At 42.5% G+C, this 20027-nt stretch overlaps 1 protein-coding gene and 1 pseudogene across 7 annotated transcripts in view; both read left to right on the top strand.

Annotated features, from left to right (window-relative positions):
• Positions 1-2031: 2031 nt before the first annotated feature.
• The window catches only part of PARP6 (poly(ADP-ribose) polymerase family member 6), a 30094-nt gene continuing 12098 nt past the window's right edge, over positions 2032-20027 (top strand). For 3 of the 7 annotated variants that reach the window (XR_008528264.1, XM_054562844.1, XM_054562736.1), the window contains exons 1-15: positions 2032-2183; positions 3350-3606; positions 5534-5732; positions 6371-6448; positions 7220-7314; positions 7768-7828; positions 8067-8157; positions 8626-8692; positions 12836-12985; positions 14157-14367; positions 15052-15105; positions 16725-16820; positions 17436-17528; positions 18651-18776; positions 19962-20027. Coding sequence is in view for 6 of the 7 variants with exons in the window: in XM_054562844.1 (XP_054418819.1) it covers positions 5730-5732; positions 6371-6448; positions 7220-7314; positions 7768-7828; positions 8067-8157; positions 8626-8692; positions 12836-12985; positions 14157-14367; positions 15052-15105; positions 16725-16820; positions 17436-17528; positions 18651-18776; positions 19962-20027 (1191 nt within the window). In the remaining variant the exon portion in view is untranslated. The remainder of the gene's footprint in view (positions 2184-3349; positions 3607-5533; positions 5733-6370; positions 6449-7219; positions 7315-7767; positions 7829-8066; positions 8158-8625; positions 8693-12835; positions 12986-14156; positions 14368-15051; positions 15106-16724; positions 16821-17435; positions 17529-18650; positions 18777-19961) is intronic. The other 4 variants (XM_054562979.1, XM_054562903.1, XM_054562792.1 and 1 more) reach the window with 3 other exon arrangements.
• LOC129062306 (40S ribosomal protein S3a-like) lies at positions 9918-11484 on the top strand (annotated as a pseudogene).

Below are 20027 nucleotides of genomic sequence, written 5' to 3'. Positions count from 1 at the left end.
AATAAAAAACCCCTCAAGATAAAGGAAGCCAGTGCACTCTCTCTCTAGAGCATGCCCATGCCCCCCTTTTCCTCAGGTATGTACTTTTGCTCTCTTTCTCCTAAGCTCAAAGGATCCTAACAAGGCTTGTCACCAGGGTAGCAAGAGGCAGCAGCAGCTCGACCTGGGCTAACCCACTGAACCTTTCTCTAAGGACCCTTCTTTTGTCTAACTTTTCTCTCTTTTTTTTTTGATGTTAATATTTTATTTCTAGATGTGAATAATGTGAATCTATCAACCACTGATGACAGCCATGACAGTCAGCAGCAAAGAAGTCAAGTTTCTTCAGAGCTGTTGTAAAGCTGGGAGCCCTTCATCCATAGATTTCCCATTTATAGAATTCTTGACACTTTTTTTTTTTGAGGAAAGAATGCATACTCATTTACTTATGTTTGTTTTTGTTTTTGGGGGGGGGTTCTTTTCTTTTTTTTCCCCAATAAGCCAATTAAAAGCAGCCCAGTCTAGGCTCACTGCTATCACTGTGGTCTTGCCTCTTCTGTCTTAAGCTCTTCCTTTGTTTCACTTTCCCCAGCTTTAATAAACACACTCCCAATATCCCCTGGACTTGTGTTGTGGAATCTTTCTTGCATCATGTTAAGAATTCACACATTCCAGATCATGCCAGGGCAGACCCATCTCAGTCCCACTTCCTTTCTGGTGACAGGGGTACATCCCTAAACCCCATGTTGTTCTCGGGTCAACTGTATTAGGTCAAACCATATGAAATTGAAGTTATTTGACTTTATATCCTACAGAAGGGCACTTCCGTACGGTTCAACCAACTATCTCATCTCATTCTCACCACAGCAGCCCCATTAAATAGGTAATATCGTCCCCACTTTACAGATGTGAAAACTAAGACTCAGAAATGAAGCCAATGAGTACTGAAACAAAGATTTAAACCCTGTCAGTCTTTCCTGTAGAAAACTCTATATAAAAATTTATTTGAGCCAAGATTTTGAGGACACTCCCAGAAGCAAGTTTTCAACAGATTGAGAAAATGCTCTGGCAAATGACAGTTTTACAGATTATTTTATACATTTGGAATCAAGGGAGAAAACATAAGGAAGGTTACATGAAATATGGGGATAGATTAGGGAGGCAGGAGAAAGCAAAGTGGTTAAATGTCTAGGATTGGATAAAAAGTAAAATGGAGAGAGATTGGTGGGTAGCTAACAGGATAGTTAGCATTTAACATTTACAATGAATAGCTATGGTATGTGGGCAATAAGGTAACAATGAGGAATTTCATAGTCTCATGTTCTAGTGGTCTTGTGCTCTGGTGCCAGCAGTTGTGCCTCCTAGGGGTCTGGAAAAGAAAATTACTCTGACATTTCAAGGGTATGTTATCCTGGATGTATAAGAACAATTGACAGGGCTCACCTAAGGTAAAGATTGACCTGCCATGACTCACCCTGTTAGACGTTCCTTGTCCCGTCTACTATGTCACCCCTTTTCTTAACAACCTCACTGTCTGAATAGGTCAGAGTGCTTTCCAGCACACCGCAGTTGCCAGGGGATTAAATGCATTAAACTTAAAATTTTAAAAATCCCAAGGTGTTTGACTTCCATTACAAACCAGAGGTTCTTGGAAACAGCAGAGCCTCAGGAGGACCTTTTCCATCTCCATCTACTCGCAGGACTTCCAATGCCCAGAGGCAGCCGCCCATTGCCTTTCTTTTTTTTTCATTCCTCCCAACCGCACGGGGCGCCAAATGCAAATGTCTCTTTTGGAAGGACCTCCGTTCACCCGCAAGGCCCCTCTTGTTTCCCCACGCACCCACCCCGATCCACGGCGCAGACCCCACCCCCCAACCTAATCACATCCCTCCCACCTCCCAGCACCACCACCCACCCAACCAGCCAGCACCGCGCACGCGCCGCCAGCCTTGGTGTCCGGAGCGGTGGCGTGCCAAGGGTCCAGCGGGTGGCGGTTGGTCCTGAGCGGGCCACGTGGTCACGGTACCGCCGCATGCGCGTGCGCATAGTGGCTCAGCGCGCCCGTGACGGAACGACGAGGCGTGGGGAAGTGCGACCTCGCCCTCCGGGCCCGGCCCCCGCCCCTTGGCCTGCCGCTCCGCCCCCGCGGGGCGTCCCGGGCCGCTAGTCCCCTCAGCGGCGGCCGCGCGCGGCCCGGGGTCGCCGTAAGTACTCGCGAGGCCTGCCTGCGAAGGGGCTGCCAGGGGAGGGAAGGGGCGGGGCGTGCGCCGGCCGGGGTGGACGTAGTGAGGGGCTTGAACCGGGTGGCCCTGAGGGGCCCTCACAGGTTTGACAGGCTTCGCTTAACGCCGGGCGGCGGGCGACACAAGTCGGGCACGGAGGTTCTTCCCCTGGAGGCAAGTGTTGGGTATCTTTGGGATTTCCGAAGAAGGGAGAAGAGCTCTAATTGCTCCCCGAAGGGAGGCCTTAGAGCCTGACCTGGAATCGCGGGTGTCCGCTAGTGCTTGAGCAGGTGGGGCAGAGCCCGTTCTCTCCCTGCGCTCGGTACCCGAGATAGCGCTGGTATGCGAGAATCGCTTCTCTCGGGCTCTCCCCCGCACTCTTTGTTCTTTCGGAGAAAGGAGCACTCGTTATTGAGCGTAGTAACCTCCTTTCCCAGGACTACAAAGCTGGGAGCCAAACCCAGAGCTTAAACCTTGCGGTCTGACTAGGTGTAAAGTTGGCACACCGGGAAGCCCTTGTGGACCTGGGTAAGACCCTTGTGATCCAGACTTGAGTCTTATTTACGTTTGGCCTATTCCTATGAAAATTCATAAAGCGTCCTAAATAGCGGGAATCATGCGAACTAAACTCTGAGGTGAACAGACACTCTTCTCCGGGCACTGTTCACGCAGTCTGTATTTGGCCCAGCTTCTTTTGAAAGGGTCCCTCCTTTTAGATAAATCAGGTCTTTCTTGCTTAATTCATTAAGAACTCCTTAAATTAGTGAAAACCACACCACAAGAAGATTGGATGTAATTAAGATTTGTCAAATATGCTTAAGTCCCAGTTCCTCTATATTCCTAAGCAAGTTACATGACCTCCTTACACCTGAAAATGTATGACACGAAAACTTTGACATAGGTCATCTTTCAGGTTTATTCCTCTTGAAAAATGGCTGTGAATTTTATTACTATCGCTCCCATTTTCCCGGTCTTCACCTTTTAAACCCATTCTCCATCTCTTGAAAGGAATGGGCATTGAAAGTAGAAGGTGGGAGTACCTTCCACTGAAACAGCCTAGTTTTAAAAAGATGGTAGTCTCTGAATTCTCTCTTCTCTGGCCAAGAGAATTTCCCTCTGAACTACCTTTTAACTCCTTGTGTTAACAGCAGAAACCAAGCAACAACAACCCGTGGAGAGAGGCTAAGTGTTTCTTGACGTCTACAGTGACAAAGACCTGGAAGAAGTTGGTACTTCTGGCCTACTCTGCCGTCATCCCACCACCCAGTCCAAGACAGCCTAGGCTGGACATTAGTGCCTCCTTTGTTCTCTGTGATCATCCGGATCAGCACTTGACTGTTTATTTTCAAGTCTTACAAGCCCAGCCCTCAGATCTTCATATTCTGGTTCTCAGCTGCTCTTGAAGGTGAATGGAGTCTTTTTAAAATCATTTTTGTATGATTTTTGTCTATACATAGGTGCATTTAGATGCTTTATGTATTTGCTCTTTGGCTTAGGTATCCAGCAGACAGTTCATTCATTCATTCATTCATTCATTCATTCATTTAATGTGTGTTGAGAGATTGGCAATAGAGGCAGTGAAAACAGTCAAAGCCTTTGCCACTGTAGACCTTACTTTCTGGTGGGAGATAAACACAATAAACAAAACATTTTGTATGTCAGAGCATGGTAAGTGCTGTGGAACAAAATAAAGCAGGGAAGAGGCATAGAGTATGCTGATAAGTGTGTGTTGGAGTCTTGCTGTTACAGTGACCTTAGAGCAGAGATCTGAAAGAATAGAGGAGCAAGCCATGTGGATATCTGAGTCAAAAACATTCCAAGAAGGGGGAATAACAGGGACAAAGGCCCTGTGGTGAGGATACGCTTGGGATGTTTGAAGAATAATAAGAAGACAGTTGGGGAATCTTAGGTGTAATCTTCCTGTTCATATTTAGAGTTGGCTTTTTAGGGAGAGCTCCTGCAAGAGCCCATGGGTAACATGTGTTTGGTTGGTTGTTTGTTTTTAACTTTTTACTATGAAATTTTCCAACTATACACAAAAGTTGAAACTATAAGAAACTCATGTACTCTTTACCCAGCTTAATCCATAATTGGCATTTTGCCACATTTATTTGAAATCCCACGCCCGCCCCCGCCACCCGCTTTTTGTGTTGGAGTAGTATTTTAAAGCAGATCTCAGATATCAGGATATTTCATCTCTAAAAACTTCACTTGCAATTATTTCCTTTTGCATATGGTTTTTGATAGGTCAGGCAGTACTGTTAGCTGGGGGACTGCTATGCTGTTTGTCGTGGCATGGTGCCTTATTTCCCCATCCTGGGTCAGTTACCAGGCTTAAGTTGATATCTGAGGAACAGACCACACACCCTTGGAACACACAAGAATTTGGAACCGTGTTTCCCAAATTTTATGCATCAGAATAACTTGGAGGGCTTGCTAAAACACAGATTACTTGGCCCTATCTCTAGAGTTTCTAATTGAGTATATCTTAAGTAAGGGTCCTCACATTTGCATTTTTAACAAGTTCCCTGGTACTGATGATGCATATCTGCAAAGCCCACTCAGAAACCACTGGTCTGGAAACCTAAGGTCCAACAGAACCATATTAGAGACCTCAAACCACTCTGTTTAAGGTTGGAGTGGGTAAGACTGAGATATATGCAGAGCTAGGAAGTCCTAGAACGGGTTCTTTTTTAAAGGACTAGGGATTTGTGGGGTTGCTTTTGTTTTTGTGGGGTTTTTTTGAGCATTTGTTAGGATCATTGTATTTTTAATTTGGAGAGTAGGTTCCAAGATGAGTCCAGGGCATTATTTTGGCTATAACAGTTCCAGCTGTGTCTACCAGAGGGTGTTCAGTGCTGCTGAGGACTTTTTAAGTTAATTGTAATTGTCATATAAAGGCTTCTAGTGACACTGATGTTTAATAAGACATAATGACTCAACTTGGGGAGTAATTAGGGGTTAAAAACTCCCCCTAAAAATCTGATTCTGATGGAAGTTAGTACTGTGAAAAATGTTCCAAATGAACTGATGTGATAGAGTAGCATAAGCATCTGGTCCTACCGCTGTTGCTTTTGGCTTCAGCATTATGAACTAGAGCAGGGACTTGCTCCAATCCCAACTCTTAAGCTTAAATGGAACAATAGTGTCTTATGGTTCATTATCTTTAAAGAGCTATGTGTACAAGTGTGTATACATGCATGCAAGTATGTCTGTACGTACAAGGGTCTGTACATATGTATAATAAAAGCATATCCATGAACATGTGTGCCTCTGTATACACTACCAGCTTTTCAGTGGTGATGAAACCAATTGTTGTCTACTTTCCACAGGACAACGACTTGTTGCCACCGCAACAGCAGAGCCTGCCATCCCCAACAGATCTGCAGTCAGCCCCTGATTTCACCCCACTCCCTTGCCTCCCTTTGTGGCCTCCTAAATGCCCATCTCGTTGGCCTGGGTTCAGCTGGTGGTATGGAGGGGTGCTGCCTAGCACTGACCTGGGAGTGTGTGTGACCCACGGACCCAATGGTGAGGACTGACTGCCCACCTCTGCAACTGATCGTCCAGGGCGTAGATGGGAAAAAGTACAAACCTCATTTTTTCCTGGTGTTTTCCTTCCCACCCTTTTGGAAGGTAGAGTGGCTCTTTGAAGTTAAAGGAAGGAGAAGGGGCACAGAAACATATTAATTGTGTGTATAGGTGGATTTTCTTGGGAAGGAAAGGACTAGAAAGGGAGTGATGAGACAAGGGACTTTAGGTATGCTTTGGAACTGCCTTAGGTCCCAAGATGATCCTGGAAGGGCTAGCTTATACTAGAACCTAGATATGCCTAGGCATCAACTTTGACATTGAATTCTTCATCCCTTCCTACTCTGGCTACCAGATCCTCAATTATACTTGACACTTAAGAAGGCCAAAATTCTCTAGTGTTTTACTCCATCCCACCAAATCAGAGCTAGGCCATGGATATGACCAGATTTAGGAAAAGATTCAGATGCTCCCAAAGAGGGAGATGAAGGAAATAAAGGAATTAGGGACTTAATTATGCTATCTGTCCCAAGGAACTGCCCCTTCTTTGTGGGGATCTATTTCCCACCCTGTGACCCCACTCTGTTCCATGGGGAAATGGATCAATAAAGGGTTGTGTTGTTATTTCTCATTACCAGGACATCAAAGGCCAGTTTTGGAATGATGATGATTCAGAGGGAGATAATGAATCAGAGGAGTTTCTCTATGGAGTTCAGGTGAGATTACAGCCCCTAAGATCCATGTTAGGTGGTTGAAATGTGCTTTTCACTGGGTACATCAAAAGTGAAAGCAGTTATTCTGGACCAGAGGTACAGAGTTGTAGTCTCACTATACCTCTGGTCTCAGAGGTGTGGTCTCAGCATTATCTTGTCAAAGCTGATACATCCTTGTTCTTGCCTGGGATTCATACCTTTCTCAGCATAAACTACATCCTCTGTATAGGGGGCTACCCATATGTTTTTATTTGGAAATAATTATTTTCTCACTTTTCACTAGCCAGAGAGGTCATTTTAATCATTAGGGTAAATTTTTGTTAAAAATTACCCTGCCAGTGATTGCTTAATGCCTTCATTACCCAAGGCACAGTGCTGAGCAGGAATGTTAGACTCTTCAGGCAGAACCAGTCTGAGTTTAATTCTGTTCTCCTCAGTCTGTTCGAAGCTCTCATAGAAGGGACACCTAAGTATTCTGGTCAAGACCTGAGAGGAAAAGCTGAGACTTAAGGATGTGAACTTCTTAAGCAAAGCCTGCAGTTGATCTACTGAAACTTCCTAGAGTGGTGATGGTGGGAGACTGGTCTGTCAATGAAGTCCCCAGCTAGGGCTGCTTCCAAGAGCCCCTTTGCAGGCACAGCTTTTTGCTTATATGTACTGCTGCTGCTTGATTTTCCTGTTCCCAGTGTTTATTCATCTTATTTTTATTTTTCACCTCTCTCTTTAACCCTCTGTCTTCCTCGCCACCCCCTACTGTTTTTGCTGCGGATTCAGGGGAGCTGTGCAGCTGACCTATATCGACACCCACAGCTTGATGCAGACATTGAAGCCGTGAAGGAGATCTACAGTGAGAACTCTGTATCCATCAGGTGGGACTCCACTTCAGGGTTGGTGGTGGTAGGGGAGCAAGCCACTTTTTTCTGAGCTGTTAAAAGGCCAGAGACTTTTCCTTCTTATGGCATGATAGGGGATCTGTGGGCATTGATAAATTAATTTGCTTTGTGATGCTGAGAGTCGCTTAGAGTACTTAAGCGTGGCTGACAGGAGTAAGTAGGGAAGTACAGACACTTTTCTTAGAAATTGCCTCTTATCTTAGACCCCTTTAGACGGATAGTTTCACCTTTAAGGTAAAAAAGGCTTCTGGCCTACAGAAGGCCCTGATTATTAGGTGGCTTGAGGCTGTAGCCAGCAGCCTAGGTACAGACTTAGCTTTTACCATTCTCTCTCCCCTGGTCCCAGGCTCAGTTCTCCCTTAACCTCAGCCTCTGTTCCCTTCTTTCTCCCTTAATGAGTCTCACCTGCGGTCATCTGTATCTCTGTAGAGAATATGGAACTATTGATGACGTGGACATTGACCTCAACATTAACATCAGCTTCCTTGATGTAAGTGGTGCCAGTACCTGCCAATAGCATATCCAGCTGGACTTGTGGATCTTGTCATGCTGGCCAGGAGTCTTGTTCCTGAGTGATGTATTTGGAGCATTTATTCTCCATCCCTGTCTTTTAGATCATAAGCAGACAGTGGTGTGTACTCCCTGTGCATGTGTGTGTCACATAGGGAAAACTTCAAATCTATTTCTCTTTCTTGCCAAACTGGAAACTGTTTTCTTTATTCTTTTAGGAGGAAGTCTCTACAGCTTGGAAGGTCCTCCGGACAGAACCTATTGTGTTGAGGCTGCGATTTTCTCTTTCTCAGTACCTTGATGGACCAGGTAAGGGCAGTGACTTTGGGCAAGTGCATTCTCTGTGAGCAAATCCAAAGTCTTATATTAAGTAAGACAGAGAAAAACTAGGAACAGGGACTGTGGGCATAATCTGTAGGCCATTGATAGGGGCTTTTCAGTCTCCTCTCACTGGTTTCTTCATTCCCTGTCACTCAATAGCAGTCCCCTCAAATCCTTGGTCAATGCAATTGTTTTCTTTGGTTCCCAGGTATTATTTATCCCTCCTCTTCCCCTCAGCTTCCTCATAGAAGTTGAGGATATTTGAAATTGGTCAATCAGCTCCCAGAATCTACCCTTTGCCGCAAATGTTTTCCTTCTCCATCGCTATTGTTTAGAGTACCCTTAGAATCTGAAGAAGCTAGTCCACTGAACTAGAGCCTTGGACTCCCAGAAGGATAGAGACATGTACAAACTAGGAGTTTTCTCTCTTTTTTTTTTTTTTTCTTTTTTTTGCAGAACCATCAATTGAGGTTTTCCAGCCATCGAATAAGGAAGGGTTTGGACTGGGTCTTCAGTTGAAAAAGTAAGAACTTCGATCTTTCTGGTTATGGACATATGTGATGGACAGGCAGATGAAGTGTTTTCTTCCAAAAATGTTTTTTCTGAGATATTCCCAAGTAAAACTAAGATAAATTTGGGGAACCAAATTTATGGCTAGATAGAGGAGCTTGTGGTTCTGGGGTATCTAGCCTGAGACACCTTGAAGATAAGAAGGTAGGTTCTCCCTGGCTGGTGTGGCTCAGTGCATCGAGCACTGGCCTGCAAACTGAAGGGTCAGTGGTTCAATTCCCAGTCAGGGCACATGCCCAGGTTATGGGCCAGGTATCCTGTTCGGGGCAAGTGAGAGGCAACCAGTCAATGTTTTTCTCCCTCACTTTCTCCCTCCCTTCCCCTTTTTTGAATAAAATGAATAAATCTTTGGGGAAAGAAGAAGACTATAGGTTCACTACTACTTAGTATTTAAGGAAAAGTACAGCCCTGGAATTAGAGCCATGCTCTTCACATTTCCTCTTGTAGTTTTCTTAGAGTGGGACCTAGGAGCTCAGACAGTTTCAGTTTATTGAATGTGTTGAGCAATCTTGCTAAGTATTTCGTATACAAAGAAAAATGAGCTATAGGTTCTACCCTCAGTGAATTCCAAATAGAATCTAGTGGATAAATGTTCTAATACAAGTGAATATGTAAGTTTAGAAAGAACACAGAGTTGAGGAGTGACTGAGTCTCATGGCAGATGGAGGACTATGAATGAATGAATGAATGAAAGGGAGATGATTAATGGTTTTCGAAGATAGATAAAACTTACCTATACAGACAGACTCGCCTAAGATTGAATAACATTTACTAGGGCACAGTAACATGAAGCAGTATGCATGTAGGAAACTTCAAGTAGTTAAATATTGCTAGTAAAATGGAAGGGAAGAGTGGTAGGTACTGAAGCCAGAGAAGTATGAAAGAGTCCAAATCTGAGAGGATCTTGGGGTTTTATATTGTAGGCAGTGGGAACATTGAAGGGTTTTAGGCAAAGAAAGAATGTAGTTGATTTAGTTCTAAAAACGCTTTCTGGTAGTATAGTGCAAAGTACATAGGACATTAGACAAGAGACTAGAAGTAGTTTAGTAGGAGGCTTTTGTAGAAGTCCACACATGAGGTGATGAGGGTCTGAACCAAAGTGTGGCTGCAGGTAAGAATAGAAGTGAGAGATACCCTGCAGAGATTTATGAGATATAAAACCAATAAGACTTGTCTTTTGGCTCTCTGAGCAGCACCACTACAGTGGGAAACAAGCGCCATATAAAAGATGGCAGAGCGAAAGCCAAGAGGAAAGTGGTTGATCCATTTTCTAAGAAAGATTGGTGTGATGTGAAAGTATCAGTTATGTTCAATATAAGAAATATTGGAAGGAAACACGCTGGTCACGAGAACTCAAGGATCCAGTATCACATCTGATGGTCTCAAAGGTCGTGTTTTTGAAATGAACCTAGCTGATCTGCAGGAAGATGAAGTTGCATTTAGAAAATTCAAGCTAATTACTGAGGATGTTCAGGTCAAAAACTGCCTGACTGATTTCCATGGCACAGATGTTACTCATGACAAAATATGCTCCATAGTCAAAAATGGCACACTTGTGATTGAAGCTCATGTTGATGTCAAGACTACTGATGGGTATTTGCTTCATCTGTTCTGTGTTTGTTTACTTAAAAAATGCAACAATCAGATGGAGAAGACCTCTTATTCTCAGCATCAGCAGGTCCACCAAATCCGGAGGAAGATGGAAATCATGACCCGAGAGGTGCAGACAAATGACTTGAAAGAAGTGGTCAATAAATTGATTCCAGATAGCATCAGGAAAGGCTTAGAAAAGGCTTTTCAATCTGTTTATCCGTCCCATGATGTCTTTTCCATTTTTTTAATTCTCATCCGAGGATATGTTTATTGATTTTAGAGAGAAAGGGAGGGAGGGAGAGAGAGGAAGAAACATCTCTCGGTTGCCTCCCATAATGCTCCCCGACCAGGGATTGAACCTGCAATTTAGGTACGTGCCCTGACTGGGGATCCAACCTGCAACATTTTGCTGCACAGGATATGGCTCCAGCAAGTGGATCCGCCCGGCCAGTGCACTCCATGGTGTTTTTGTTAAAAAAGTCAAAATGCTGAAGGAGCCCAAGTTTGCATTGGGAAAACTCATGGAGCTTCGTGGTGAAAGTAGCAGTTCTGAAAACACTATTGGGGATGAGACAGATACTAAAGTTGAACAAGCTGCTGGATATGAGCTCCCAGTGACAAAAAAAGAATTCCTATTGGTGATATTCTTAAAAATCAGTAAAGTTTGAAGACTGATTAGGATATATTGTACCTAAGCCAAAAAATAGTGGGAAGTTATTCCTAGGTTTCCATCACAGAAGCCTGGGTAAATTGTAATACTAGTTTAAATAGAGATTTAAGAAGAAGAGCAGATTTATGGAATGAGGATAATTCTATTTTAAACATGTTGTTTAAAAGTAACCTTGGGATATTTAAGTGGACATGCTTAGTAAATAGATATGTAGATTTGGTGCTTACTGGAGAGATTAGGGTTGAAGATTAGTGTATCAGTGGAAATGAGTGTAGAATTTGAGTTTGCTAAAGGAGAGCATGATGGAGTAAAAAAATTGAGGGTAAAACACCCTTTAACACCCAGATAAAATACCCAAGAAGTTAGCAGGGTAGCCAGAGGAAGAAGAAACACTAAAGGTAGGTCAGGGAAGTTGGAGAAAAATAGGAAGAAAAAGGTGTTATAGAATGCAAGGTGGAGTTTCTCCAAGGAGGGCCAGGTGTGCTAGAGAGGGTAAGAGGAGAATTTAGGAGTTTTTGTTGGATTTAGCGTTACTCTGAGGGCAATTGTGAAGTGGTGAAGATAGAATATGTTGAGAAGTGAGTGGTGGGCAACAAAGCATAAAAAATAAGTATGGATTGAGAAACTTGGGTGAGGGTAGGAGGGTAAGAGGGCGACTGACTAGACTAAGGAGCAGAAACTTGAAACTTTTTGTAGACTTTGGGCAAGGAATTGAGAGGAGAGAGGGATGGTTGATAGATCAAGGCCCCTAAAGAAGCAAGAGGGGACTGAAATTTAGAGCACAGATAAAGGAATTGATCCTTAATAGGAGGGTTACCTTGTCTCCAGAGAATGGAGGGATAAAAGTAAGGGTGGAAATGGAAAATGATTTGGTAGTAGGGGTGGAAAATTAAGAAAACTGATATCTGATGGCTTAGGTTTTCTCTGTTTAGAAGGAAGAGAGGTCATTGGTTGTAGGTAAAGTTAGTTGCTTAAAGAAGGTAATAAAGGTTAGGATAATAGAGCAGCAATTTTCAACATTTTTAATTTCATGGCACACATAAACTAATTACTAAAATTTCGAAGCACACCAAAAAATAGATTTCTTGCCAATCTGACAGAAAAAATAGGTATAATTTTAATTCAGTCACATCAGACAGCTATTGTTGTGTTGGCTGTTGTCATTTTTTTTTTTTTTTTTTAATTTCACAATCTAAGAAAAAGGAGGTCATTACCCCTGACTAAATAGTCAGGTACTACATGTTTTAAAAAGTCTTGCAGCACACTGGTGTGCTGTGATACACTGGTTGAAAATCGCCGGTTTTGAGTAATGCTAGAAAGAACTGACCGAGTACAAATGAAAGAATTAACAAGACTAGCTGAGGACCCACCTCTAGTTGGAAACCATAAATTTGGGGATGTAATTTTTTGCCTAACTATGTCAGTACTTCTCATGTATCAGAAGGTGGAGGGTGACGTTCACCTCTATCCCACTACTTTTGTTTCACTCTCAGTATGTAGTCATTCTCGGCAATAAATTCCAAGGTTCGCAACTTTTGAAGGCCCACCTCTGAGATATCCCTCTGAAGGCAGAGAAGCTTAGAATTTTTTTTTATTCCATTAGACTAGGTAGTGGAAGTGGGTGTTAATGTCCTAGGGTAAATAGGTACTTTAGCACAGTACATTTTCATGTGCTAAGGTCATATGCGGGGGGGCGTTCAGACACATTCCCCCACCACAACTACCTTTGTAGTCCTTGGGTCTGAATTTTAGAATAGTTGCTTTTCTTGGTCCTATTTCTTGACCTTTTCCCCTGTCTGAGCTTTCCTAAGCCTGTTTTCTTTGATTATTTAGGATCCTGGGTATGTTCACATCTCAACAATGGAAACATCTCAGCAACGATTTCTTGAAGTCCCAGCAGGAGAAGAGACACAGTTGGTTCAAGGCAACTGGTACCATCAAGAAGTTCCGAGCTGGCCTCAGCATCTTTTCACCAATCCCTAAGTAAGTGCTCCTCCAGAGGCTGATCCTCTCTAATCACTTAGTCTTGTCTAAGCCCCTACTCCACTTCCTTGATTACCTACATTTATTTATTCTGTCCTCTCCTTGGATCCTCTAAATTCTGTACCTTTAACTACTAAAAGTACCCACATGGCCCAGTCACCATGTGTCCTTATCCTACTCCTGACCCCAATATTTATACCTGTCCTTTATGTAAAACACAATTCTTAACTAATGGTATATATTTAAATAAATGTATGCTAATCTCTCTATCTTTCCTTTATTTAACCCTCACCGTATTCCCTGTCCTAAAGAGGAAGAGTCACAGGACAGGCACCAACTTCTTGCTCTTACGCAAGCATACATGAGATTTGTAGTCAAACCTCAGTTCTCAAATGTTGCAGTTCTCAAACAATTCAGTTCTTGACCAAGTTGTTCATGGGGAAAAAAGTCTCGGTTGTCTAATAAAACTTCCAGTCTTGATTCTTTACCCTACAAACCTTCCATGCTGATACCTGTGGGGTCAGTTACGTGTCTCTTGGGTGACAAAGGAGATTCCGTTTTTGAACGAAGCGCTTTTTGAACAGTTTTCTGGAACGAATTAAGTTTGAGAACTGAGGTTCCACTGTATTATCGAGCTCTATTTCTAGAACTAGATAATAAATCAATGATCTAATAAAGAAAGCACACATGCACACTCTCCCCTATGCTTTCTGATTGTCTTAAAAGCAAATATAGATCCAGATTTGTAGCTTCCTAGGTAGTGTTGACAGTTAGACATCAGACTCTTTGGAATGACACTACTTGCCTAATACAGTGTTTAGCACTTAATCATATGTATATAAATACACAGACATTGAGTAAATGAAACAGGCATCCTCTCCAGGGGATCATTCCATACCTAGCCTAGGTACTATATATGACCTAAGTTTGGCCTCTGCCTAACCTCCATGTTCCAGTCAGAAAAACACAGATAATGACATAAAAATCAATTCAGATGTGTGGTCTACTTATTTGTTTTAACAGTGTTGAGATCCAAGAGTACTTTCCTCATATGTTCTTTTTAGCTTCAGTCACTTCCCTCATCCTGACCTAGGACCCACTTGTCTACTGACCTCTTCCAGGGCTCACACTGAATCCCCAGTTTCATCACTTCTCTTTGCTCTCTCTCCAGGTCTCCCAGTTTCCCTGTTATACAGGATTCCATGCTAAAAGGCAAACTTGCTGTACCAGAGCTTCGGGTTGGGCGCCTGATGAACCGTTCCATCTCCTGCACCATGAAGAACCCCAAAGTGGAGGTGTTTGGCTACCCACCCAGCCCCCAGGCAGGTCTCCTGTGCCCCCAGCACGTGGGCTTCCCTCCCCCAGCACGGACCTCTCCTTTGGTACATGATCTAGGGAGGGTTTGACTTGGGTGTTAGAAGGGTGGGAGTAGAATTGTGAGAGTATAGCTTATTAAAATGGGGCGGGAGTATGGTTTTCCAGGCATCATAAATCAAACCTGGGCATGTACCATGAGTAGGTGGAATGGAATACGTTTGTTAATAGCTGAAGACTTATATCTGAACTATTTGTCTCCTGGCCAGATAGCTCAGTTGTTTATAGCATCATCCCAGTATGCCAAGGTTGAAGGTTTAATCCCCAGTCAGGGCATGTACAAAAATCAGTCAATGAATGCATAAATATATGGAACAGCAAATCAATGTTTTTCTCTCTCTTTCAAAAAAAAACAATAAATAACTATTTGGCAAGCTCCTCTAATAATAGGCCATGAAGCAGAGAGCCTGGGTTGGACATCCCAATGAAATGTCACAGGTGATTGTATTAGGTTATGGTTAAGACTTGATAATCAGCTCCTATACTAACCTAATCTACCTTCTTTGAAGAAAGTTGAGGATAGGTGAGCTCTTTTCAAGAATCCTTGGCAAAATGTCTAAAGGTCTATGTAGCTTCGGAATTATGCCGATTGGAACTAGGGCTTAGCTACTTTGTGATGGGCATGTGTGAGGTCTCTCTGGGCACCAGTTTCCTAGGAGGCTCATGAGGTCTGTCTTTTTACTCTTTATCAGGTCAGTGGTCACTGCAAAAACATCCCCACTCTGGAATATGGATTCCTTGTCCAGGTAAGTCAAGTCCAAAGTTTCATTCCAAAGCCTTTCCCATGTTGTCCGACCCATTTGATCACCTAATGTCTCCTAGCTCCTCAGTCAGTTAAATATTTCCTGAGTTGCTCTGATCCTAGAACTATACTAAGTGTTATGTGGATAAGAGAAAAGAAGCATAGTTCCCATCCTCAAGAAGCTTACAGCATTACTGGGAAGACTGTTTATAGATCACTTGTGATCAAGTGCCAAATGATGCATTGCAAGTTTTAAATGCCTTGGTGTTGAGATGGGAAAGTAATTGACACTAATTTCCTTATGATCCCCAACATTCTTGCTCAAATACTCCTCAGTTTTCCTTGCAGACTTCCTTCACTGCTCAGCCACTACTGGTCATTTCTTCTTTTTTAAACCTTTTTAGTTCCTGGACATGTTTCCCTTTTGCATCCCTCTTACCTTTGTTCTTATCAGATCCTCCACTGGATTTCCTCCCTATATCTGCCTGTTGCAGTCAAGGCTCAGTGTCACCTTTTCCAAAAAAAACCTCTATGACTCCAAAATATATATTAATTAATTAGCTGGAAGTTCCATCTCCTCTTGCTGAGCTATCATGATGCTTTTGGTTTTATATGGCACCTATGTGTCATGTACCATGTGTTGCATTGAATTGTAATTAACTTGTATACATACCAGACCTCCCCTGTTGGAGTATAGGGTCTAAGAAGACAATCTTTTATATTACTGCATAATCAAGGAGATTTTTCACTGAGCTGGGTACATAGTAGGCATTCAGTAAATCTGAATGACTAAAAGCCCTTGCATGTCCCTTAACTAGCCCCAAAGAATGTTAAATGGGGACAACTTGATTATACACAAAGTGTACCTTGTTAAAAAAGCCATGTTAAGGCAATGTTTTAAAAAAAAGTTTAAAAAAAAACTTTAGGATATTGCTGCATGAGCTCTCAATTTGTTCTGTCTTCCCAGCACAAACTTGTATTTGTGGTTGGGACCAGTGGATAGGCCGATCATTCTAGGTAGATGAAATGACTTCTGAAGCCCCTCTACCATCTCATCATGGACTCAACATTCACCCGTCCCAGAGGTGAATGTTTCACTTTATAAATGAAGAAACCAAGGCCTAGTTTAACTGACTTGTCTGAAATTATTTGTGGCAATAAGAAGTAAAGAGGAGCCCTGGCTGGTGTGGCTCAGTAGATTGAGCACTGGCCTGCTTACTAAAGGGTCGCTGGTTTGATTCCCAGTGTAGGGCACATGCCTGGGTTGAAGGCCAGGTCCTCAGCAGGGGGTGTGCAAAATGCAACCACACATTAATGTTTCTTTTCCTCTCATTCTTCCTCTCTTCCCCTCTCTAAAAATAAATAAATAAAATCTTTAAAGAAAAAGAAAGAGGAGAGTCTTAACCCAGGTCTTCTACCATGGCTGGTCTTGTTTTTACTCTTAACATGTAGTCCTAGCTCTAGAGTCAGGCCATTAGTTTAACTAAGTTCAGGTCCAGGAAGAGATTCTGTTGTAGGCACGGGACTGAGAGGGAGGAGAGTACCTGGATAAGAAGCTCAAATTAGTTCCCATATCTGTGCATGTACCTCCAAAAGACTGAATAGAATCTCTTCTTTCCCTAGATCATGAAGTATGCAGAGCAGAGGATTCCAACGTTGAATGAGTACTGTGTGGTGTGTGATGAGCAGCACGTCTTCCAGAATGGGTCCATGCTCAAGGTATGAGCCCTTGTTCTGTGACCCTCTTCCTTTGACCTTTAGCCATGGCCCCTTCACTTCTCATCTCTCCTTTATTCCTTTTTTTCCTGGGTCTATAGTAAAGGTAGAATTCTGTCCTTACTCTTTGAGATTCTAGAAATAATTGTTTTTTTCCCCAAACAAATATCAACAGTCCTGCTAGGAAGAATGAGGATATGTGAATATTTTTGAAGATATAATCCCCACCCAACATTTAAAAATAGGGATCAGATATTGGCCAAGATAATTGGATATGATGTGGTCCTTAAGGAGTCCAAATCTAGGTAAGTAGACAGATACTTCACAATAAGTATTTAGAAGAGATAGGAGTAGTGTTGTGATGCTCAGAAGGGAGAGCATATAACTACCTAGGGAGGTCATGGAAGTCTCCGTAGAGGAGACAGCATTAATTCTCAAACTTATCAGTAAGGTATTTTAATTAGGACTTCACTTACTTACAGTTTTCTCCTGACATAAAGGGCCCCAGATTTCTACCCCATTCTAGAGTTATCTGTGGTCCGGATTGCCCCTCCCTCCCTACAGCACCTTTTTACTGCACCTCCCCTACCACGACGCGTGTTTTATGTGTCCATTCAGCCAGCCGTCTGCACTCGTGAACTGTGCGTTTTCTCCTTCTACACACTGGGTGTCATGTCTGGAGCTGCAGAAGAGGTGGCCACTGGAGCAGAGGTATGGGAGGGGGAAAGCTCCTGGGTAACTGGGATCAAGAAAGACTGGGGAACCTAGCAGTTTCATTCCTTGGAACTTAACCTCCAGAAAAGCTTTCACATGTAAGGATGTTCAAAATAGTATTATTTGTAATAGTAAAAAAACCAAATCCCTGTATCTGTAGGGTTTCCAGTTAAACTATGGTATGTCCTTACAGTGGAAATACTATACAGCTATTATTTATGGATAGAAAATTATAACATATAAGCCCTGACTGGTGTGGCTCGGTTGGTTGGGCATTATCCCACAAAATGAAAGGTCTCCGGGTCAGAGTACATTCCTGGGTTATGAATTCGTTCCCCAGTCAGGGCACGTGAGAGAGGCAACCCATCAATGTTTTTCTCTCACATCAATGTTTCTCTCTCTCTCTTTCTTCCTCACTTCCCCTCTCTCTGAAACTAAATAAAATCTTTTTTTAAAACAAAAAAATTATAACATTAAAAAAAAACAGTATGTGTGGTACAATTCTTTTTTTTAAAGTTGCCTATCTAATAAAATAAGTATTTCCCTAGAAAAAATATCTGGAAGGATATACATCAAATTTAGCAGCTTACCTGTAAGGAATGAGATTTGTTTGGGGGCAGGGGGATGAATTTTATCTTTTCTTTAAGCAGTTTTTAAATCATTGTTACTTGAATTTTTATAGTGAGTTTATATTTTCAAATGAAAAACCATAAGCATACTTACTTTAAAACCAAGAGCAGAGAGAAATGCTGAGACTCCAAAAGGTAGACCTGTCCTGGATACTATATGACTTCCAGCACTGAGAAATCATTTAGCACTCTGGCAGTGTGGCTCGGTTGGCGTGTGCCCCGAAACCAAAAGATTGCAGGTTTGATTCCAGTCAAGGCACATACCTAGGTTGCAAGTTGCATTCCCTAGTCCGGGCATGTATGATCTCTAATCCACACACACAAAACAATCCCTGGTCCATGCAGGTGAGAGGCAACCAGTCGATGCTTCTCCCTCACATGGTTTCTCTCTCTCCTTTCCTCTCTCTAAAAAGCAATGAGAAAATGTCCTTGGGTGAGGATTTTAAAAGATCATTTAGCTTCTGCTGAACCCTTTCTCCTTTCCCCTAAGGTGGTGGATCTGCTGGTGGCCATGTGTAGGGCAGCTTTGGAGTCCCCTAGAAAGAGCATCATCTTTGAGCCTTATCCCTCTGTGGTGGACCCCACTGACCCCAAGACTCTGGCCTTTAACCCTAAGGTATAATTGCTTGGGAATAAAGTTAGGTCTAAGGAACAGAAATAGTAGAAGGCTGGGAGACTATGGGCTGTCATTCTAGTTAAACAGCATCTTGGAATAAGAATCAGAAGAAATGAAACAATTATTTCCCAGGAACTCTTGAACCCTGAGCTTTAGCTGTTTTAGTGAATAAATAACTTCCGATTGTCTGAAGGGGAGAAGAATTAATATTTATTATGCCATGAAAGGGAAGAATATAGACCCCAGATTCCACTTGAGACTCTGCTGTTCCCTAGTTCTGAATGGTGTTAGACAAGTCAGTTAACCTTAATGAATGTCAATTTCCTTGTCTGTACAAGAGGGTAATAGCTACTTTGTGGACTGTTATAAAAATGAAGGATAATATATGTAAAGTACTGCATTAGTTAGCATTCTCCACAGAAACAACCAACTGGAGATTATTATAAGGAATTGGCTCATATAATAATGAAGGTTAAGAAGTCCCAGGGTCAGCAGTCAGCAAACTGGATACTCAGGAGAGCCAGTTGTTTAAGTTCCAGTCCAAAAGCCAACAGTCTACAGATCCAAGTTGAAAGACAAGAAAAGACCAATGTCCCAGCTTTAGGAAGTCAGGCAGCAGGCGCCTTTTACTTGGCCTTTTTGTTCTATTCAGGCGTTTGACTGATTGGATGAGGCCCACATGAATTAGAGGGGGCAGTGTGCTTTACACAGTCTTGTGATTTAAGGGTTAATCTCATCTGGAAACCCCCTCACGGACACACCCCAAAGCAACATTTGACCAAATGTTTGGACACTCTGTGGACCCGTCAAATTGACACAATTAACCATTACAGTGCCTGACTATTATTCATTGCTATGTATCACCTACTATACCAGGTTCTTTATATATGTTATTTCAAAACATCTATATTAGGGTAGTGGGAATTTTTGTCTTCATTTATTCATAAGGATACTGGGGTTCTAAGAGGTTAAGTAACTTACCCTATTACTCTCAGCTCATAAAAGAGAAGTAGCACTTGATTCCAGAATTGCCTGACATTAAATTTATTTTCTTTCCATGACATACTACACCATTTCCCGGGGGCCTAGACTTTTTTTTGTATATCTGGTCCCCATTTTCATCACATCATAACTCTTCTCTGTTTTTCTTCATCTGGTTCTTCTCTTTCCATTGATTCCCCACAGAAGAAGAATTATGAGCGACTTCAGAAAGCTCTGGATAGTGTAATGTCCATCCGGGAGATGACCCAG

Source organism: Pteronotus mesoamericanus, unplaced genomic scaffold, assembly GCF_021234165.1.
Source record: "Pteronotus mesoamericanus isolate MK-2021 breed Mesoamerican mustached bat unplaced genomic scaffold, CSHL_Meso_final contig_100, whole genome shotgun sequence".
NCBI classification, from domain to species: domain Eukaryota; kingdom Metazoa; phylum Chordata; class Mammalia; order Chiroptera; family Mormoopidae; genus Pteronotus; species Pteronotus mesoamericanus.
The sequence above is the reverse complement of the archived record's forward strand: the minus strand, read 5'-3'. Positions and strand labels throughout refer to the sequence as shown.